General features: G+C 35.1%; 1 protein-coding gene across 5 annotated transcripts in view; it reads right to left on the bottom strand.

The window, feature by feature from the left end:
* MKLN1 (muskelin 1) overlaps window positions 1-24,656 on the bottom strand; it is a 393,778-nt gene that overhangs the window by 110,557 nt on the left and 258,565 nt on the right. For all 5 annotated transcript variants that reach the window (XM_049774456.1, XM_049774465.1, XM_049774473.1 and 2 more), the window contains 3 exons: window positions 9,999-10,068; window positions 1,751-1,893; window positions 296-384 (listed from right to left, as the gene is read on the bottom strand). In XM_049774456.1, coding sequence (XP_049630413.1) covers window positions 296-384; window positions 1,751-1,893; window positions 9,999-10,068 — 302 coding nt within the window. The remainder of the gene's footprint in view (window positions 1-295; window positions 385-1,750; window positions 1,894-9,998; window positions 10,069-24,656) is intronic.

The following is a 24,656-nucleotide window of genomic DNA, read 5'->3' as shown; positions in this document are numbered from 1 at the left end:
CAATACTTATAATGTCAAGTCAGGAATGTGGCATAAATGGTGGTGAGGACCAACACAATGCCAAGTAAAAGATATCAGTATGCCCATAGCAGGTTAAATTTCTTGTAATGTAGTTGCAAAAGGAGACTTAGTATTAAGTGCAGAACTGAAAGTGTTCACATAAAAGGTCTTTTGTTTTGTTCTGTTTTCTTAACCACGGACAGTTTCATTTTTAAAACCTACAAAATTTAGTCAACAGGCTATAATATGGGCTGCTAATATACTTTATCTTTCGTAAATTTCTGAAAAATCTTACCTATTTTAATGAATCGGCAAGGGAACATCTGTTCATCAATTTTATGCTTCAAGGTGAATGTTTCTTTATTATAATCATTTTTTAATCCACTGTGGGAAAAAAGGTAGTATTTTCAAGTCTGACTTTATAATTTGTTAAGTATATTAAAATACAGATTAACATAATGTTTAGATTAAGTCAAATCTGTGCTCAAAAATATATGAGATAATATGAAGCAATAAACATAACAGTTCAAAATACATCAACTGTATCATAACTATAGTTTTATTTAATGGTAGCTAATGTAAAATATTTATGGTAATGAAAGAATGTGATTGCAATGCATACAAATGTGTGACAGAATCTATAACCCTAATGCATTTCCAAATACAGTAAAACATTTAATCAACAAATAGAAACTCATAAAATTTATAGCTCACTTGTATCTGACAAGATTGAGCCAAATATGAGAATTTGTCAAAGAATTAAGTCATCTAATTCTGATCAAGAAGTTAATGCTTCTTTTACAACTCAATTTTCTGGGGTTGTTTTTTGTTTGTTTGTTTTGGTTTTGGGGCCACACTGGGCAGCATTCAGGACTTACTCGTGGCTCTGCACTCAGAAACCACTCCTGGCAGGCACAGGGGATCATACGGGATGCCAGGATTTGAACCACCATTGGTCCTGGGTCAGCCGCTTGCAAGGCAAATGCCCTACAGCTCTATTCTAGTGGTAGGGACCATGCTGCTGTATGCAGTCACATAATCTGCCTTTTAGTCTCTAATTCACTGTAAAGTTCTGCAAAGATTTTAATTAAAGCTAAATGAATTTTGAAGTTCAAAAGCAAGATTAAAAATTAAGTAGAAAAAATATGCTTTCAATGTTTGAGTTTTTAAAAAGTTACTGTAACAACATACTATCTAATGTAGTTTTTAAAAACTTTACTAACTTGAGGTCAGAGCGATAGTAAAACAGGTAAGAAACTTACATGTCTTGCATGAACCTGGCCTGGGTTTGATTCTCAGCATCCCCTATGTGTTCCTGAACCCACCAACAATGTTCCCTGAGCTGAGAGAGCCAGTAGTAAGAACTGAGGATAGATGGGTTAGGCCCCACAAAAAAACAAAATAAAAAAAAAATTGACTAACTCAAACCACAATACTAACGTAAGCTACGTAGGGGCTTGAGTTATAGTTCAGCAGGGAGGGCATTTGCCTTGCACACAGCTGACCTGGGGCTGACCTGGTTTCAATCCCCAGCATCCCATAGGGTCTACTGAGCTTGCCAGGAGTGATTCAGGAGTGTTGCCAAATGTGGCCCCAAAACAAACAAACAAAAAAAAAACCCACAAAAATAGCTACTATCAATAGAAGAAATATTTTTTCCTTCTTGAGGGAAAATCAAACCATGCAGGTCTGACTTCTGAGAAGTCTGCAACATGTTAGAAGATAACCTTGCCTCTCCATACTAACTCACCTAGAGAGCAGTTCTGTCATATTCTCTTCATTCATTCCACCAAAGACCTTAAATTTTTTCAAATTGCAGACATGAGTTTTCTCATATTTTCCAAACGTGATATTCTGGACTATTGCAGGTCTTTCGAGCTTCAAAATCAAATACTGAAAAAAAAAGGCAAATTATGTTCCATTTTAAAATACATCTTCTGAAGTTTAAAATGTTGTACTATTAATAGAAGAAAGCCTAAGGTCTACCCTATCCAGCCTCCACTAGTAGATATTTTTAATGCTGCAAACAGCAACAAAACTGAATAGAATAAAAGTAACAATTACACATTCTGATCTGATATACTTCAATAGAAAATTCAATATCAAGTTCAATAATAAATCTAGAAAGATATTAATCATCCCTGTAAATTTTATTTAAAAGTCCAAACTTACTGTACAAATGTGTACATATATATATATATCTCAAATATGACTGATTTTTCTATCACACACCATATAACATGACTTTAGTTAATTAGAAAACATAGTTTGCTGGTTGCTTTCCATTTAAAAGATGAAAGTAATTACTGATTAAATACACGAAAGTCAGAACATGTTTTTCTAATTTCCAAAACTTTTTGTTGAAATTCATGTTTCATGATAATAATGGGAAATACCTAAGACAGATACAATAAGAATTAAGTTAATAGTCCAATTTCATATCATTCATAAATTAAATCAAAATGTATTTAAAATTAAGTACTAAAATTCATTACTTCAGTATTGAAGAATATTTGAGTGATTCTATAAAATTCTTAAAAGAAAATAGAAAGTTTTTAAAATTTGGATTTGTCAATGGATTTTTAGATGTGATACCCAAAAGAACAAAAATATAAGGGCCAGAACAATAGTGCAGCGGTAGGATGTTTGCCTTGCACAAAGATGACCCAGGATGGACCTTGGTTTGATCCCCAGCGTCCCATATGGCATTTGCTTTGCATGCGCTGATCTAGGACAGACTACGGTTCAATCCCTTGGCATCCCATATGGTCCCCTAAACCAGGAGCGATTTCTGAGCACACAGCCAGGAGTAACTCCTGAGCATCACCAGGTTTGGTCCAAAGTCAAAAAACAAAACAAAAATATAAACTAAACAATCAAAATTAAAACATTTTTGTATCAAAAGATACTACTAAGAAAGTGGAAAATGGGTAAAATATTTGCAAATATATCTAGTAAAGATTTAATATCCAGAACAATATGAAATATTCTTATAATCAACAATGAAAAAACCAGCAACTTAATTTAAAATTCAGGAAGGCCCTCAATAGCCCTTATTTGGAAAAAAAAAATAGATTCAATGGGTACACGAAAAGATATTCCACATTAGAGCAAAATACAAATCCTACAAGTACAACTTCAAACCCAATCAGGTAATAACAGGTATTGACATAGAAATAGAAAAACTAGAACTCTCAAAAATTACTATCGGGAATGTAGAATAATTGGTCAATGTACTCAATGTACTAAAGGTACTCAAAGGTTAAAACCTTTAGAAATGTCACATGACACAGAAGATCTATTTCTAGATATTAACTCTAGATACCTAATCAAAAAAATTGAAGGAAAAAAAAGAAAAGAAAAGAAGTCCTTAAATGCTCAGGGCAGCACAAATGGTAGAAATGGTAAACTAATGGTGGAAATAATTCAGGTGTCTATCAACATAATAAATAAAATGCAGTATTTCTTGCAATGAGCTATTATTCATTCATTAAAAAGTAGTGGATTATTAATACATGCTACAATATGGATGAATCTCAAACTTAAGATTTAAAAAAAAAGACTCAAAAGGTCATTTATAGTACTAACAAGAAATGCTCAGAACATTTAAATGTAGAGGAGCCAAAGCAGTTTAGTCAGTCGCTAGAATCTGGGTTAATTGGAGAAAGAAGAGGCTGCTTACATATCAGATAATTAGATGTCCTTATTGGGTACTGAAAGCATTTTGGAACTAGAGTGAAATTAATAGTTGTACAACAATGTAAGTATACTAACTGCAACTTTACTTGCCTTAAAATTGTGAGGTTTATGATACTATGTGACATAAAAAGGATGACGATGCAATCAGAGACTTAACATATAAACCTAATTTTCTGCCTGACACACTCACTGCTCAGTGTGTATTGTATACCTATCTCATTTTAGCAGAAATAGAGAGAACAGAAGCATGTTAATCATAAGAACCCTCTTACTCTATTTTTATATTAATCATAAGGATCTTCTTATTCTAATTTTATAAATGAAGAAACAGGCAAAGTTAAGATTAAAAATCAACTAACTAGAACAACACTGTTTAGGCTGACCCAACTTCCATTTTCAATCCAGTCTTCCTTGTTACCTTACAACTAATGGCAGATATAGGACAAAATTCTATCAGAGATGTAAACAGAAGCTTGCTGTGGGATACTCCTGGTTTCTGAAACTCTGAAACAAATACTTTTATTAGTTATGTGAACAGTTATAGCTGCAACCATCACTTTGTTTAAAGAAGAAAGATCAAGAGACTCAGAGTCCCCATCTATGAATCACTCAAAGTTTCACTGCCAACTGACCAGCTCAATCTTTCAAGACTGTGTGTGATATTACTGATTCAACCCACTAGACAGTAATGGGAGCTTTGACTATTTGCTGCAACAAGCACTCCAGTGATTCACTAACTCCAAATCACAGCTCTGAACACTATGTAATAATGGTTTAGGATTATATACCGCTTACATCCAAGGAGCCATAGAAAAGTTAAAATTGTTGTTCTTTTAGTCATTATTTTTTACATCAACATCAAATTAATTTATGTAGTAATGACTTTTGGAAAAACTTGTGAATAAAATACAAGGGAATTGTCACATCTCTTAACTTTTTATTAAGTCATATTCCCTATCATTTCAATTTTTTTTCTTCCTCTAGTTGACTTATCCTTTGAAATTTGGGTTTAAATTGAATTGGCCTTCCATATTATTAGTTAGGTGCAATGTACAAATGTGTATATCATCCATCACAATCTAAATCCAAGTGAAAGAATTAACTTGTACAAACAAAATGTTATTAAAAACCAATAATACATAAAATTTTATTTATTTAAGTCACATGAAATATAAAACCTCTAACTTAAAGTATAACACAAGGTCTGACAGAAACACATTTTAAGTAAAATTTCAACGTCTAATCAAATTTTGACTTTAGTGATAAATTCTATTACTTTTTGCTTTCCAAGCACCGATGCAGAATTGTATTGTTATTTACAGAGAAATAGTTTTTCTCTCATACTAAGTAAATGTCCATTATGTTTTTACACAGAGAAATTACAAGTAGAGATTTAGTAATAAATACTGAAAAATAAAATTCATTAAGAATGAACACTTTAAGTTCTGGAGCTATAGTTCAGTAAGTAGGGTGCTTGCCTTGCATATGGATTTATATATAAATTTAGTTTGTTTTCAAGTTTTAATCAATTTTAATAGTTCCCACTTCTTATAAATTTTTTATTTCTCTAAATGTGGTATGTAACTATTTTGATTTCAATAAGCTTAATTCTTTTTTTTTTTTTTAAATAGGTCACACCTGGTGGCACTCAGGGGTTACTCCTGGCTCTACACTCAGAAATCGCTCCTGGCAGGCTTGGGAGACCATATGGGATGCCAGGATTCGAACCACCATCCTTCTGCATGCAAGGCAAACACCTTACCTCCATGCTATCTCTCCGGTCCCAAGCTTAATTCTTGTACTATGGTTTTGCAGGTCTTCTAGCAAATTCTTTATTTCAATTAACTCTCCTTTAATAATGATTAGTGGGGACTGCCTAAGCCATACAAATAAAGGCAATCAACTCCCGGAAAGATGTGTGTTTTTTTTGTTTTGCTTTGTTTTTTTGTTTGTTTTTTTTTTTAATTTTTGTCGAGACCTGTTAGATTGGGTTTCTTAACCTTGTCCTCACTAAAGCCCCCTTCCAATACAATTTCCTTCCTATCCTATGGTCACCTGTCCTACCAACTGGTCTAGTCTATGCTATGGTGTAGTCACTCCCATCCCTTTGATTTGATTTTCACATGTGACTCCTTGAAGATTTTTTCATTGGGCAGAGAAACACTGCTTGAGATCATGAACACCAAAAATACTTAAAACTAAAATCACTCTGGGAGGGTTTCGAGATTAATTGAGAATTTTGGTAACAAATGTGGATTAAAACTAATAGATTAATTCTCTTGTTTATCTTCTCTACTCAGTGCCAATGCAGTTCACCTCATTACCCTGGACCCTAACATACTCCATCTCCAGACCTCATTACCCTGGACCCTAGCATACTCCATCTCCAGACAGAATTTCTTGTTTTAGAGACCAGAGTGATAGTACAAAGGGTGCTTGCCTTTTACACAGCCAAGTAGGTTTGATTCCCAGCACCACATATGGTCTGGCAATAATCTCCAGGAAAGCTCCTTGAGTATACAGCCAGGAGTAAACCTTGAATTCTATCAGGTGTGGGCCATCAAAAAATTTTTGTTCAAGAATTTTTCCATAAAATTTTTTCCAATTCTATTTCCAAATAGAAGTTCTTTGATTTTATTAATACAATTTCTTCTAATAACCTAAAAATTAAACAATTTAAGGTTCATGAACTTTATGTATATGTGCATATGCTTTCTATTCAAGCCTGTTGTGATTTTAAAAACAAGGATTAGAAATAAATATTATAACCTGGCTCTCAATCCTAAGGAGAATAAATATTACTTGCTATATATTTTTACACTAAAGCTATAGGCATTCCATCCCACATATTCACTTACAAAACTAACAACTAGACTTATATTTTTCTGGTAAGACATATTTTGAGAGAGATCCTGTGGAACAACTGTATATTTGGGTTGTAATTAAAATGTAGAAAAACAGATTTAATGTTATTAATTTCCATGATGAATAAGTCTCGTCTGTGTAAACATTTTGATGACAACTACTCTAGAACTCAGGGCTTATCCCTAGTGCTTGAGGACCATATTTACTATTGGGGATTTGAACCACACACAAGAAAAGCATCTTACTTCTTACACTATCTCTTTGGCCCAAGCACTTCTTAAAAAATACCAAGATACCCTATGTGTATTTATTACATAAATCTTTAGTGAATAAGAAAACAATAAAAAAAGATATTAAAGTCCAGTACATTCTGGGGCCAGAGCAACAGCACAGCTGTAGGTGTTTGCCTTGCACGTGGCCAACCCAGGACTACCCCAGTTCGACTCCAGGCATCCCATATCATCCCCCAAACCTGCCAGGAGCGATTTCTGAGCACAGAGCCAGGAGTAACCCCTGAGCACAGCCAGGTGTGACCCAAAAATCCAAAAAATAAAAAAATAAAATAAAGTCCAGGAGCCGAAGAGATAGCACAGCAGTAGGGCGTTTGCCTTGCATGTAGCCGACCCAAGACAGATGGTGGTTCGAAACCCAGCATCCCATATGGCCTCCCGAGGCAGCCAAGAGCAATTTCTGAGCACAGAGCCAGGAGTAAGCCAAGTGCAGCCAGGTGTGACCAAAATAAATAAATAAATAAATAAAAGTCTAGTATATTCAAAATACTGTTCAATAATAATAGGAATTTCAGAATAAAGAGATTGTCATAGTCTGCAGTAAATGGAGGGTGGGGAGATAATTTAGGGCTAAAGAGATAGCATGACAGGTAAAGCACTTGCTTTTCAAGCTACCAACCCAGGTTTGATTGTAGCACCAAATATGGTCCTCCGAGTACCACCAGGAATGATGGATCCCTAAGCTCATAGCCTAGATTAAGCCCTATATGCACACAGTCAAGCATGACTCAAAGAAAACCAGTAAAATAAAATCCCCACAACTTGAGAGTTTAATTTGGTGAATAAAATGTTAATAAAGAAAGATAATTTAAAAAACAGTATATTCCGTTTCAATTGTCTCAACATGCATAGGGCATAGGAAAAGATAGGAGGACACAATGCAAGTTCATCAACATATGCAAAGGCTTGAATATGAACAGGATAAGGCAATTAAAAATACACTAAGTTAGAATAAAAGGTCTACCAGACTGGAAAAATCCAAAAATTAGCCATGAAAGTGATGGAGAGAATGTGATGCATGGCAACTTTCATAAACACTGCTTTCAAAGTATAAGCTATAACAGACAGCAAAAACAGATCTACCTCATCAAAAAAAAAAAAGTAGGACACAACTATTAGTCTATGACTCAGCAACTGTACTCTAAGGTATATAACCTATAGTAACTCCTGTAAAAATGAGGTGTGCCAGTACACATCTAACAAGAATATTCACAGCAAGCTGCTAGTAATAGCAAATAAAAGATTAAAAACAAAAAGGAAAAAAGGCCTGCCTATTGCAAAATAGGCATTTATATTTACTTTACTTTGGTAAAGTCACATTCTAAAATATTGAAAATCAACTCTGATTAAACTTAGCTACATAAAAAAAGCTATACAAGAAATACACGCTTAAAGAACTGCAAGTCAGGGAGGCTGGTGTACAGTACAATAGCAGGTAGAATGCTTGTCTTGCACATGGCCGACCTGAGTTTAATCTCTGGCACCTCAAATGGTTCTTTGAATGCAGAGCCAGGAATAAGCCTTCCCAAATAAGCCGGAAATAAGCACTCCCCAAATGCCAACAACAAAAACAAAAAAGCAAGTCATAGAAAATTTGATTCAATTTATATCATATTTGACTAAAGTTAGAATCAGTTAAATAACTAAAACACAGACTATTTATAATATATACATAAACAGTACTACAAAAACACTTAACAAAATCTGAGATAGTTATTATAGTAACTACAGTCAGATAAGACGACAAATAAAATATGATGTTTACTGAAGGCAACCAAGAAATTTTCCATTTCTAATGGTGGTTAATGAGTAAATAGATTTGTTTTATTCTTCTTCTTCTTTTTTTTTTTTTTTTTTTGGTTTTTGGGCCACACCCATTTGACGCTCAGGGGTTACTCCTGGCTATGTGCTCAGAAATCGCCCCTGGCTTGTGGGGACCATATGGGATGCCAGGGGATCGTACCGAGGTCCATCCTACGCTAGCACTTGCAAGGCAGATACCTTACCTCTAGCACCACCTTTCTAGCCCCAGATTTGTTTTATTCTTGAGCATTATATTTTATAATAAAACATTTAAGACACCAGGTGTTCCAAATGGAATGCAGTCAAAACCTAACATAAAGGAAAATAAATTCCAAGACCAAGTATTTATAATTCCAAGAATTATTCTAAAAGAAAAAACATTATGTTTATCCATCTGTTTACCTAAAAGACCATTAACTTCCTCAAATAAATAGACACAGTAACTGTCAATAACTAAAGTGTGTAAATGAATAACTTTTAAACTTAGGTGACCTTAGATACTATTTGCTAAGAAAAGACTTTAGCTGATAGATAGTTCTGATGTCACGTAAATAGCACAATAACTCTATCCACTATAGTAAGTTTATTTTTCCATAAAAGACAATTTGATCCACTGTTTGAAAACAATTTAGTAACATTTTCTAAAACATTTACAAAACACAGCCTGATAAGAAAGAACAAGAGGCTCATATCTTGCCTAAAATAGGTCCGAAGTTTGACCCCCAGCACCCAATGACATGAGAGCATCATCAAACATAACTGGTGGTCCTTTCAGCACCACTGGATATGGCCCTGATGATACTCAGCACAGATGTGTGTGAATAGAAAGTACCATATAGCTTGGTCTGAACTCTGAACATAAAGCCTGTAGTCAGAGGATTAGCCTTGAGCCCTAGGCTACCTGAGCACTGCTACTAGGCTCAAAAGAAAACAAAGATTACATAATGATAGTCTATCATAAATGCAGCAGCGGCCACAACTGTGCAGACCAGTATTCAGATCAATGACTGCTTAGAACAGTAACAACCTGAACGCTTTTACTCAACATAGCCACAAAAGATAATAGAAAACTTAGTTCCACATCTTTAGTAATAAAGAGAAAATATGAACAAATTTTAAACATTCTTATAGACAATGTAAAAAGTCTGCATTTCATTAAGTCCTACACGCCACTCCACTTCCCTATAAAATTCTTGCAAATTTTATGCAGAGAAAATAAAATTTTACTTCATAATTTCAAATAATGATAAACTATTATTAGATTCTAGATAACTAATATGAACCAGATGCCTATTTAAATGTTGACTTCTAGATGATATCAAGAGTTCTACATAAGCTTACCTGGGGTGGATAATTGCTCTCTGATGACCACCTTGAAGACTGGTCATTTGGTTTATCCACTAAAATATTCCTAAAATAAAGAAAAGAAATAATAGCAATTAACTTTTAAAAATTAATGGAGCTGGAGATTTTAATAGTAAAAGAGGTAAGGCACTAGGCCTTGCATAAGGCCCCAGACCTTGCACAAGGCCAACCTTATGCAACCACAAATAGGTGCCTGAGCACCAACACAACACACTCCTGAGCTCAGAGCCTGAGAAATCCTGAGCATTCCTGGGCCTTAGCCCAATGATCACCTTCCATATTAAAGAACACAAGTGTTTAAAACTTAAGATTTATCTACCAGATGCTGAAAACATGATGCTACAGAATATCTTGAAATTTAAGGAAAATGAAACAAACAAGCAAAAATAACTAGTGTAAGATTTAAAAATATGAGGATAAAAATTCAGACAATAAATATGCCTTGTACATGGCTGACCTGGGTTCAAACCCTAGCATCCCACATGGTTCCCCATAAGCACTGCAGGTGTGGCTCAATTTAAAAAAAAAAAAAGTTACTTTGGAAGATTGTGCTAGCACCAATGGAAACTGTAAGGCTAAAGATAAATGAAACTATTTATAAACATGACACTATTTGATAGGTATTTTTACAGGAATAGGAGTTAATTCTGAACCAATTTACTCAGATACTAGGCTTATTTAGTATCAAATAAGATACTAGAACAAATATGCAATGGAATGAAGCAAAGGAAGGCCAGGAAGTTAGTACAAATTCTGTGGAACTAGATTAGAGTTAGAGATGTTGGTGTAGACATGTTTAGCTTAACAACAGATAAACAGTCATAAAAGATAAAAGTATGAACAAGCCCACACAGAATATGCTTACACATACATCTATGCTCACACAGAAACAGTATTTCTATTTCTGTATACCCCATAGCTACGCGTACCTCCACACACCCAAAATTTTGTTTGTACACACCGTTCTTCAATAAAATAAAACAAAACTGGGTTTCCAGGGGAAATAGCTATCTCTAAGGAATTCAGAAGATAAGCCTGGAGCATTTTGTACAGCTTAAGAAGAAGGAAATAAAAATCCCAAGCCCAAAAGTCAAGCATACCAAAGCAATACAAAGGAGCCAACATCAAAAACTAAATGGCCAGAACTGCAATCATTTTAGCAACAAAATTCACAAAGTAGCAGTGCATTATGACCTAAGATATAAAATAAACATTTCTGAGTAAAAGTGGACACAACCCAAGTTTGACCATTAGAAAAACAAGTTCACAGAAAGGATTTTGTCTTTTTTTTGTATTATGCAACAAAGCACATGATTAGTACTCAGCACTCCCTATATAATGTTTTTAAAGAAAAAAGTAAGACACCGTCATGGATCAGAAGAATAAAAAGGCATGACAACTCAAAGTTATGGCATCTTGGATGGGATCCTAGCTGATAAAGAAGGCATTAGTAGGGAATTAATATCGGGATCTCAGTTGTAACAAAGACACCACAGTAACCTAAGATTATTGGCAATAGGAAAAATTAGACGAGGGGCACAAGAGAGCTAAATTTGCAACTTTTCTGTAATTCTAAAATTATCCCAAGCTAATAGCACATTTATTTAAAAATTTTATTTAATAAGTGTATAGGTTTAAGAGAAAAATTTACAACACAGAGCCAGAGAGAGTAAATAAGGCATTTGCCTTACATGCAGCTCATCCTGGTTCAATCTCTAGCACCACATAGAGTACTCTAAGCACTGTCAGGAGTAACCCTGGCTACAGAGCCAAGAGTAAGCCCTGATGAGCATTAATAGGTAAGTCCTTAAGACAAAAATTAAAAAATCATTACGTACGCCACTCACAAAGGAGAAACACTGATATATAAAATGATATCAAAGTAATTACCCTACATGAATATGAGGAATGATATTTTTTTTAAAAAATCAGGAATTATAAAAGTTGGACATAAAAACATATATGTGATATCTATATCTAAATATATATGATGAATCCAAGTTTGATAATATTCATGAATGAGGAAAAAGACAACATAAATTGTTAAAAACAGCTTTCAATGAAAATATATTTCTCCTTTATACTTTTCAAATTATCTAAAGTTAACACACTGCTTTCAAAATATGAGGAAAATATGACATATTTCTGTAGGACCAAATTATAAAACAGCATAAAAATACGAACTAGGGAAAACTGTGATATAGTTAAAAGCAAAAATATTAAGAATTTTTCCTTAAAATATTTTAAGAAATAAATAATACTTAATCTATAAAATATAAAAAAAATCACTGACATGAAAGTTAAAAAGCACAAATAAAACCTAATTAAGATAAACTGATTTTAGGGTTGTTTGTTTTTGTTTCCCAGGCTGCACAGAAGCACAGTGTAACTGTTTCCTGGGCCACATCCAGCAGACTGTGACTCTGTACTCAGGAATTTCTCCTGGTAGGTTTGAGGGATCGAAACCAGGTCAAGAGCATGCAAGGCAAATGTCCTATCTGTTGTACTAACGTTCTGGCCCTAACTAGAGTAAACTTGGATCATAAAAATGACAAAGCACGGGGCCGGACAGGTGGCGCTAGAGGTAAGGTGTCTGCCTTGCAAGCGCTAGCCTAGGAAGGACCACGGTTCGATCCTCAGGCATCCCATATGGTCCCCCCAAACCAGGGCGATTTCTGAGCGCTTAGCCAGGAGTAACCCCTGAGCATCAAACGGTTGTGGCCCAAAAAACAAAAAACAGAAAACAAAACAAACAAAAAAAGACAAAGCACAATAAATTTGAGGCAGGGAGGATTTCAATGACTTATAGAAAGGCTCATTTCATCATCTTTCAGAGCTCCTCAGAATAATTTTCTGAAACTGAGAAAGAAGAAAGCAGTTTTAGGAACACTACTTAAAAGTTTAGAATTAGAGGCTGGTGCAATAATACAGTGCATAGGGCATTTGCCTTGCAAAACACTGATCTGTGTTCAATTCCTGGCATCTCAGGTCCCCTGAACACCGCCAGTTGTGCCCCCCCCAAAGAAAAAGTTAGAATTAGACAAGATTAAAATTAAAATGTTGCCAACATTCTAAATTGCTAATACAAAATACTAACAACAAAAACTACTGAGCAAAAAGTAGTAAATAAAACAGTAAGTAAAATAAAGCAGAAACAATGTTATATAAATGACAACACACACATTTTAATAAAGCTGTACATATATGTGGTTAAGACAGGTTGAATATGGGTTGGAAGAATAGTAGAAATATTACCTTAGAAAAATAGACAGTAGCAAAGTGACTAATGACAGGTATATGGAAAATTCAAAATTTGTAAAACCAAGGGGAATTTAAAGCACAAAGTACTTGTTGATTGAAAACTATAACTACAAACTAATAAAGATTAAGCCACTGTGTTTAATATAAGTTTTGAATTTTAATGAATCAAAGAAAGAGGCAAATCACCAGGTAATATGAAATGAAGTGAATAAAAATATTAATAGATGATTAACATTCTTCAACACCTGGAAAACTAATGAACATCTTCATAATGGCAAAATAGTAGTAAGAAACAATACTATTATGAATAAAAGTATAATAAAACAAGATAAAAATTGGCCTGCATGGGGCCGGAGCAGTGGTGCTAGCCTAGGAAGGACTGCGGTTCGATCCTCTGGTATTCCATATGGTCCACCAAGCAGTTACGATTTCTGAGCACGCAGCCAGGAGTAACCCGAGTGTTACCGGGTGTGAGCTCCCCACCAAAAAATACGCCTGCATGATATGGTGGTACTAACCTTGTTACAATGTGAGTAACGAGCTTATGGACCACTAAATGCTAAGTCAAGGCCGTTTAAACAGTCACCCTATGCTGTGATCTGGTCATTTCTGAAATGCTATTATACACCCATTGAAAAGCCTGCAATTGTGTAGGAGACCAAAATTCAAGAGGAATACCAGCTTTGAAAACAACTTCTCTTTCAAGGTCAGTGTATCTCTTGTAAACACCTGAAGCCATGGAGTGGAGAGAGATGACTTAAGGAAGGGATAGAGCTGGAAAAGAGAAAGCTAGAGGTCTGAAAAGGTTTGAGGGATCCATCAGATAGAGGTGTCCAGAAAAGAAAGATGAAGCAGCTGAAGACTGAGAAAAAATAAAAATAACGAAAAAGAAAGGCCAGAAAGTGAGGGTGTCTGATTAAGGGAGTACTTTAAAAGAAAATAAAATGCTGAGAATGTATAAGTTAGTAGAAACTTTTAACCTCACAACCCTAGGTATTTAATTATTTGATAACAATATGAATAGACCAAAAAGAAAATGACATAATGGATCCATAAAAGTACAGAATGCATTCATTCTTTCATCACTCCTGTAACTCCTAACTAAATACAGATAAAAGAAAATTAAAATACAAGCTAGAAAAAGAAGGTATGTTACTTTGAGGGGTTTGGAAAGATAGAAGTTTGAGTGTATTTCTGATCATATCCAGTCCTAATATTACAACAACACAAATCCATCACAAGACAAATGTTGGCCATATGAGAACCAAGGTGATCCACGTTTCCAAGAGAAGTACTCTTGGGACAATCTGTCAGTCTTTGTGGCCCACTAAGGACTTAAAGATCACTAGCCTTAGACTTGACTCCTTTTTCTGAGAAACTTGCCCAATTCGTTAAAAATAATTACTGAGAAGGGAGCTTGGTGATCCACAGAAAACAAAGAACAAGGGAAATAGTGTACTAAAAGTCACATGACACAGGACTGGGGTATCAGCCACTTAGAGTTTACCCTAGGTCTGAGTACAATACAAAAAAGACTACATGGCAAAAATTAATGGATAAAAAAAAGAGACAAGAAATTTTATTTTTAAAATGGAGATAATCTTATCAGCTTTTGAAGCATTTCAAATTCTTTATACCTAAGAACAAAAGGGACTAGTATGGGAAGAGATCATTACCTCAGGAAAACAAAAACAAAATATGTTATTGAGCTCAGTATTAAATGAAAATTTAATATTTAAGGTATTATTTTATTTCAGTTGGAACAACACTTCAAAGTTAATGATTATATGTAAAAAATAAATTAACCTCTTTCTAACATATATAAAATTAATCCCCAGATTTATATGTACATACACATATATACATTTACAAACACCTTAGGAAAAATATTTAGTGGCCAATAGAATATGTACAACCAAAGCTGTCAAGAGAAGAAATAAAAAAGCTATAAAAAATGGGACTAGAGTATAGCAGATAGGTTGGCTTGCCATGCATGCTGACCCAGGTTCAATTCCCAGTATTGCATATGGTCCGCCACATCTGCCAGGAGCAACCCCATAGTGCAGAGCAGAGTTAAGTCCTGAGCACTGATGAGTGTGGCCCAAAATAAAACAAACAAAAATTGCTTTAAAACTATAAAAGAAGGGCCAGAGCAGTGGCTCAGGCGGTAGGGCATTTGCCTTATATGTGCTAACCTAGGACAGACTGCGTTCGATTCCCCCCCCCCCTCCCATCATGGTTCCCCAAGCCAGAGGCGATTTCTGAGCACATAGCCAGAAGTAACCCCTGAGTGTCACCGGGTGTGGCCCAAAAACCAAAAAAAAGTAAAAAATAAAACTATAAAAGAAAAATGATTATCACATTTAATTAATCTTTTAAATTTCAGATTATAAAATAACAGGAAGAAACAAGATTATTTTAGAAAAAGGTGTTTGTTTATAGCTCATGTGACTAGAAAACATATCTAAACTATAAAATTTTCTCACTGAATATGATAAAATAGAAAATGAAGAGAACAGTTGTCACTGAAATCATTAAACTGGCAACAAAAAAAAACACACAACTTTCTTAAATCCCTGAGTATAACTTGTGACAGCAAAAAAGACTGACATTCTCTTTTCACTCACCAAACTAAGAAATTAAAACCTACTTATCAGGAATCCAGGGGGAAGTTAAATCTGCAGTGCCTATTAAAATTTCAAATGTTCAGGGCAGAGAGATAGCATGGAGGTAAGGCATTTGCCTTCCATGCAGAAGTACGGTGGTTCAAATCCTGGCATTCTATAGTCCCCGGTGCCTGCCAGGGGCGATTTCTGAGCATAGAGCCAGGAGGAGCCCCTGAGCACTGCCAGGTGTGACCCAAAAACCAAAATAAATAAATAAATAACCACCAAAAATATTTTTCAAATGTTCATATTATTTCACTAGCATTCTCATTTTGAAATCTCTTCCATAAAAATAAAATTATCAGTACACAGAGACATAACTATAGAAACTCCTATGTGAGTCTGTGAGCATTTTTCTAGTAGACGTAGTACAGAATAAACCCACACACACCAAGGAATATTACATTATATTATAACAAATACGCTGGCTCTTTATAAATTAACTTCACATTCCTACTATGTTTAAAAACTAGGCTTATTGCTTTGCTGCTTTTCGGGTTGGTTGTTTTTTTGTTTGTTTTGTTTTGTTTTTTTTCTTTTTGTATTTTTGTTATGTTTTTCTTCCTTTTCCCCTTTCTTCTTAAATTTAGATTTATAGCCACTAGAAGGACTCCTCCCATATTTTGCTTATTTGATTTTTGCCCTCCCCCCCTTTTTTCTTCTTTCCTTCTAACAGAACCATATAACTTGAACCACCTGTTCTACCTCACAAATTGGAGAAGAAATAAGGGAAGGTACCAAGACCAAACAATCATATGAATATCAAGTAGAAATAAAAAATGATTAGACTTAAACACCAAATTCAAAGCCAACAACAACAGAATAGATACCAATTCACTAGACACAGAAGGGACCACTTATAATAGCAGCCCGTGGGGCAAAGGAGGGGGATATGGGATGCATGCTGGGAACAGGGGTGGAGGGAGGACAATATTGGTGGTGGGAATGACCCTGATTCAATGTCACGATGTACCTAAAATATTACTGTGAAAGATTTTTAATCCACTGTGATAAAAATAAAAATTTCTCAAAACAAAACAAAACAAAAACTAGCAACAGAGGCATGGGCATTTGGCAGAAAGTAGGGCCATGTGCTAGATCCCTGAACCACCAATATGCCCACTGTAATCCCAGGGACACTGCCAGTTGTGAATACTGGGGCTCAGCCTCATAATTGGACTGGACAATCATATGTTCATTTAGTGGATATAAAAAAATGATCAGACTTGAATAGCAAATCCACAATAAATGACAATAGAATCGATACCCAATCTACAACAAGCTGTACAAGGGGTGGGGGGAACAGTTGCACTAGCATTATGGGGGGCTAAAAAAAAGAAAATGTGGAATGCATGCTGGGATCAGGGGTGGAGAGAGGACAACACTGGTGGTGGAAATGCCCCTCATTCATTATCACTATGTGCCTTAAATATTACTGTGAAAGATTTGTAATTCACTTCGACCACAATAAAAAATTTTTTAAATAAAAGTATAAGTTCTCTGACATACAGCAAAAGGCAAGCATGCACAACTAAAGTGTACAGGTACAGCAACCAAGTGTGTCATCAACCACCATGAGCACTGCAGCCAAATTATACACAAACATCAAAACCAAGTATGTGCAACCTCATGTATAATTCTATCATAAAAAATCCTATTATTGGGCCCGGAGAAATAGCACAGCGGCGTTTGCCTTGCAAGCAGCCGATCCAGGACCTAAGGTGGTTGATTGGAATCCCGGTGTCCCATATGGTCTCCCGTGCCAGCCAGGAGCTATTTCTGAGCAGACAGCCAGGAGTAACCCCTGAGTACCGCCAGGTGTGGCCCAAAAACCAAAAACCAAAAACCAAAAAAAAAAAAAAAAACTATTATTTACATGCTATGTCATAAATAATGAGCCTGTATTATTTTACCTAATTCATATCAAATTGCATTAAGGCTTAAATATGAGCTTAAAATGAAGGATAAATACTTGTATGAGATTTTATTTTCATCTATTATATTGTTCATATTTTTATAATTAATATTATTAACAGTAAAATAATTATTAAAATATTATGGTCATTACAAAAAATTCCACATTCATGGCGAAACTGGCTATGTTATTATTATCAGATGTTCGAATAAGGCTCAACTTTTCCTTCTTATTTTAAGATCTAGAAGGAAAAAGAGGAAGAACTAATAAAGAAATGTTGCCTTTTAAAAATGTTAAGTGACAGATCATCTGCCAAAGCTACAAGTCAACCTGTAGGTGTTTTTTAATTCACCCTTTCAGACATTTCTTCCCTCAAATATTGTTCCACATTCTGACGAGAAAAATGCGAAAGTAGGTTAGGGAAGTAACTATTAATTAACAGGAGCCTTTCAATACCAGTAACAGAACCACTATACTAGCATCTATAAAACATGCATGTCCTTCCCAAAGAACTACAAAATCCAAGACCACTACTATAAAAGCCACTATCATAGCTTTTCCTTTTCCTAAAATTCACAGGACTAAGCAAGAAACACCCATCTCTCCTCCTATGTAAGTCACTCATAATCCCAGTTAATGATCCTTGGGACAAAAGAAGAAATCATCCATAGATAGATGGCCTCTGCTATGACTTTCCTTTTGAGAAAGCTGAACTAGCCTGGCTAAAGACATGGCTACAGACAGCAAACAGAACAAAGTAGTATGGAGATAAAATTTTAAGACAAAAATATGTAAACAAGCTAAGTCAATAAAGAAAACGATAGCCAAAACAGAAAGATATGAAAAAAAATTAAGTCCGTTTAGTAGTAGGATCAAAATAGAAACAAAATAGAGGCTATTTCAAGAAATTCGAGAAAAAAAATTGGAGCCTTTTCATTTTGTTGCCAGGAATCTGTTTCTGGCATATCCAAAACATAACCACAGTATTTAGATACTTCATAATTAATTTTGAATTTTTTAATATTTATCTAGAAAAGTATAATTATAAGAATAAAGTAGTTTCAATATAGTATAAGAATAAACTTGTTTCTGTATAGAAACAATAATTCAACTGGTAAGAAGAGTTCCACTAAGGATAAATACCTATCATTCTAAAAATTAATGAAAATTTTAAATGTAAATAAACAGCTAAGTAACAACAACAAAACGAGACATGGGTTGATAATTGAAATGACATCCCATTTTCATCAAAGTTACTTTGTTTTTTGTTTGTTTTGTTTTTGGGCCACATTTGGTGACCATCTCAGTGGTTACTCCTGGCTCTACACTCAGAAATCGCTCCTGGCTCTGGGGACCATATGGGACACCGGGCATCAAACCACAGTCTGTACTGGATCAGGCAAACGCTCTACAGTTGGGCCATGGCTCCAGCCCCAAAGCTACTTTTATTTTATATGGATCTTTTTATTTCCAGCAATGCAAGATAAAACTGAAGTTAATAAAAGTGAATCACATTCACTCTCTTAGACACTGACTACAAAAGCAATGCTGTAATTAAATTATTGTACTAGGACTAAAAATTTCAAAGTAAAATATATGGTAATAAAAGTATGAAATAGCTTTTTCCAAATTATGTTTTGATTGTACATACCTTTCAATGTACTATATCTAACTAGATTCATATTACCAATTAGTTGTTGGAAATGAACTGTTACAATTTATATGAGATAACAATTTATTAAATATTTGGGATTCAATTGAAGTTAGCCAACTGAAAGTCTTCAAAGTCTTTTATTACATAAATATGGTCAAACCCTCCACCTGTTTGGCAATGCCTTTTAAAGTATTGCTCTTGTTAAAACATAGTACTTGAGGAGCAAAGGAATGAAGCACTTATTTTTTTCTGTAATGGTCGCTCAGTATACTTAGTAAAACCAGTCAATTTTCAAGTTTGAAGTTTTGTGTATTCAAAATTTATCTTTATTTTTCATGTGATGAAAACTCAATTGAGCAGAACATAAAGGAGTAAAGAGGATTTAACTACAGCAGAGCTTCCCTTTCTTAGAATTTAAATGCATCCTCCAAAAGCCTATCATTTTGTAGAGTGATATAATAAAATGGATCTAGAGGAAATCAACTAGTTAGGCATCATAAAATTCTGGAGCTTGGCCACTAGTTGGCTGGATAAACCTAATTACATCACATATCTCTCATGGTTTTAACTCCTTTATCTTCAACATAAAAAAGGGGGGGGGTGCATTCCTTAGTCTCATATTTCTTTTGGTTCCAATCAGGACAACTGATTGGCATTCTAAAGTTCTATGAGAGCCTCATATCATTTATTCAAATTATCATGTACACTCCTCTTCCTTTGATACAACAGTAAACGACAATACACATTTATTATAAAAAGATCTATTATGTGCAAAAAACTATACTGGGTAATACTAGGGCAATAAAAGAAAGACAAGAGGATCTTCTTTTGTTTGTTTTGGGGCCAAATGCAGCAGCACCCAGAAATCACTGGCAAGCTCAGGGGACCATATGGGATTCTGGGGATTGAACCCGGGTTGGGTGCATACAAGGCAAATGCCTTATCCACTGAGCTCTGGCCCAATTGAATCTATTTTTAAGTAATAAATGCATATGGCACAAAATTTAGGAGGTAAAAATACATACCAAAAATTTGCAAAACTTCTACAAAATACAAATGTGACAGATAACATAATAGTACTTTCCAGTAAAACTTTATGTGACGATGGATATAATCTACTTCTGCACTGTCTATTTCTGCATATTGAGAAATATGCACTAGATACATAGACATTAGAAATGGTAAAGGAGGAAAGCACTTGTTTTAATAAGAAAAGGCCCCACTTCATCCTGAAGGCCAGTCCTCTAAAAAACAACTTTACCAATGCATGATCCTCGCTGGGGAAGGAACTGACTTTTAGTATTTTTTCCAAGAAAGGTCACAAAACATTTCAGAAAGCAGGAGATCAAGGACTCAGATCTTGGGATTTAATCATAAAGCGGAGCAAGTTTCCCCTCCCTCCCAATTTACCATCACAATGAGGTACTGTACAAGAGTAGTATGAGAAAAGAAGACACAACTCTACTTACAAAATTCCACAGGAAGCAGCACAGAAAATAGGTAGAGAGGGGAAAAACAAACAACAAAAACAAAACAGGTCACTAGGGAAATGAAGCCTCTGAATCTGAACCTAGATTCAGCCCAACTTCTAACCTGATGAATGTAAAACTTCCAACTAAATGAAACAATGACCAGAGCAAGTCACCCCACAGACTGGGAGAGAACTGTTGCACATCACTCTTCTGGCAAATTGTTAGTATCTAAGATAATACTTGATTTTTGTTTGTTTGTTTGTTTGTTTTCGGCCACACCCGTCTGATGCTCAGGGGTTACTCCCGGCTAAGCACTCAAAAATTGGCCCTGGCTTGGGGGGACCATATGGGACACAGAGGGGTTGAACCGCGGTCCTTCCTTGGCTAGTGCTTGCAAGGCAGACACCTTACCTATAATGCCACCTCACCGGCCCCAGATTTTTTTTTTTAAAATAAGGGAAAAAATCAATCCACATCAAAAAGTGGAGAGATGAGCAGAAACTTCCCCAAAGAAGACATATAGATGGACAATGAGTATATAAACAAAAACTCTCTGCATCACTTTTTAAGTAAATGAAAATCAAAACAATAAGATATTATTCACACCCATTAGGCTGACACACCTCACAAAGAACAAACTGGGAATGCGGGGGTAAAAAGGGACCCTCATTTGGGATGTAAGAATGTTGGAAGGTTCAACCTTTTGGGATAACAATATGAAAATTCCTAAAATAACACAAAACCTAATAATTTGATGTTCCATATGACCCAGGAATGCTTGGCATCTACCCCAAGTCTCAAAAATCTAATCAGGAGAGATTTTTACACTCCCATGTTTACTGCAGCACTATTTATAATAGCCAAAATCTGAAAACAATGCAGGTGCCCAAGAATAGATGACTAGATAATGAAACTATATTACATATACCCAATGGAATACTACTGAACTATAAGAAAAAGTGGAATCATGCAACTTGCTGCTAAATGTATGAACCTAAAGAGTATCATGTTGAGGGCCGGGCGGTGGCACTAAAGGTAAGGTGCCTGTCTTGCCTGCGCTAACCTTGGACGGACCGCGGTTCGATCCCCCGGTGTCCCATATGGTCCCCCAAGCCAGGAGCAACTTCTGAGCACATAGCCAGGAGTAACCCCTGAGCATTATCGGGTGTGGCCCAAAAACCAAAAAAAAAAAAAAAAAAAAAGAGTATCATGTTGAGTGAAGTTCATCAGAAAGAGAGGGACAGATAAATAATGGACCACAGAGAACGACTCAGGAATAGGAAACGTAGTATGCCTGGAACCCAAAGATGGTCTTATGCCAGAATACTTCAGGGGTAAGGTCTCCTTGTATTTAGGCCAAAGCTTTCTTTCTATTTCCCCCATACTTTGCTGGGCCTATGCAAACAACAATTGTGCACTCTCACACCTATTTTTACTGTATTTCTTTAATTCTTATCCTTAAAAAAAAAAAAGAGCTTACTAAATCTTCTGCTATTGCTTTAATGAGTTCACTGTTGATACAATAATTTTCACAAATATAGTTTCTACTTAAGGTTTCTTTTCTCTTCTATTTATTTTAGTTTTTCTTCCTATTTCTATTTTTTAATAAAAACTTTGCTTTTAGTCATCTTGAAACAAATGTATTATAATCAGTTACGTCAACTATGTGATGCATTTTTCTTTAAATAAATTTATTTTAAAAAAAGGAATGATCTTCTCATAAAGAAAGTAGCATAATAGGGAAATAACAAAAGGCCAAAAGCAATAAAAATCAAAGAACTGGTCTATAGAACTGGATTTCAAATGACAGTGAAGTGTGTGTGTGTGTGTGTGTGTGTGTGTGTGTGTGTGTGTGTGTGTGTGTGTGTGTGTGTGTGTGTGTGTGTGTGTGTGTGGTAAAAGATATAATATGGCAGTAGGGGTGTGTGTGTGCTCACCTTGAGACAATGGTAAAAGATATGGTGTTGGAACATTGTATTCATAAAACATCATAATTGAGAACTTTGTAAAATTATAAATAATGGTGACTAAGCTTTTTTAATGTTTAAGCCAAAGCACCTAATATCCTATTATTGAATACAGTCTATTTGGTTTCCAACAACAACAAAATAGAAAGGAGGCTGAAAGGCAAAGAAATACAGACTGAAAAGACAAAGTAAATATGCTACATTTATGCTTCGGATATACCACATTTTTTAGAATTACAATTACTAAATGGGGGCTGGAAGGAGAGCACAGCAGACAAGATGCTTCAACCTCTGGCACCTAATATGTTCTCCTACGCCTGCCAAGAGTGATTCCTCAGCTCAGCAAGGTGTGACTCAAAGACAAAACAATGATTAATACATTACATGAAGTAATAGAGCAAGTAGACAACATACAGAAAAGATTACTACTTAGAAAGAGCTACAGGGCTACTGGGCTTGAAGATTTGTCACCATTAGGTTCACAAACTAAAAGGGGGGGGGAGTTTTTGTAAACAGGTATTAAAGGATGATGAGAAAATCACAAAGGCTAAGTAAGAGTAAGAGTCAAGTATAACTGCATGACAAAGAAAAGAAAAGAAAAGGAAAGGAAAGGAAAAGAAAAGAAAAGAAAAGAAAAGAAAAGAAAAGAAAAGAAAAGAAAAGAAAAGAAAAGAAAAGAAAAGAAAAGAGAGAGAAAGAAAGGAGGAAGGAAGGAAGGAAGGAAGGAAGGAAGGAAGGAAGGAAGGAAGGAAGGAAGGAAGGAAGGAAGGAAGGAAGAAGAAAGAAAGAAAGAAAGAAAGAAAGAAAGAAAGAAAGAAAAGAAAGAAAGAAAGAAAGAAAGAAAGAAAGAAGAAAGAGAGAGAGAGAGAAAGAAAGAAAGAAAGAAAGAAGAAAGAAGGAAGGAAGGAAGGAAGGAAGGAAGGAAGGAAGGAAGGAAGGAAGGAAGGAAGGAAGGAAGGAAGGAAGGAAGGAAGGAAGGAAGGAAGGAAGGAAGGAAGGAAGGAAGAAGAAAGAAAGAAAGAAAGAAAGAAAGAAAGAAAGAAAGAAAGAAAGAAAGAAAGAAAGAAAGAAAGAAAGAAAGAAAGAAAGAAAGAAAGAAAGAAAGAAAGAAAGAAAGAAAGAAAACAGAGAATACAGATTAGAAGAACTGTTTGAGGTAATAGAAAATTTTCACAATGGCAGATATCATACACTAGGTAGCATAGAGAGAACTAAACAGGATAAATACCAAAATATGTAGTATACCAAGGGAGTAACATTCAAACTGCAGAAAACCAAAGGAGGGGAAAAAAAAGTCTTGGGAGACATCAACAGGAAATGCTCATTCTCTACAGACTGAATATGGGGAATGACCATCCATGTAAGGCCTCCCAAAATCATATCAAAATCCATGACAGGGCACAAATATCGCTTAAGTTGCCTGTGATACCATTTACCTGCATTGCGTGTCCCACAAATGATGCAATAAATATACAAATGCCCCTTGCCAGAAACAAGACTCCCCACCCATTTCCAGAGGAATAAACAATAATTATTATTTCAGATATTTCCCCTAAAACTATACAACTGGGAAAAGAGTAGAATAAAATATTTTAGAATGTCAAAAGAAAAAATAAAACTACTAACCTAAGCTCTATACCCAGTGAAATTCTACTACAAAAGCATACATTTTCTAAAACAAAAACTAAGTAAACTTGTC

This window comes from Suncus etruscus, chromosome 1, assembly GCF_024139225.1.
Source record: "Suncus etruscus isolate mSunEtr1 chromosome 1, mSunEtr1.pri.cur, whole genome shotgun sequence".
NCBI classification, from domain to species: Eukaryota; Metazoa; Chordata; class Mammalia; order Eulipotyphla; family Soricidae; genus Suncus; species Suncus etruscus.
The sequence above is the reverse complement of the archived record's forward strand: the minus strand, read 5'-3'. Positions and strand labels throughout refer to the sequence as shown.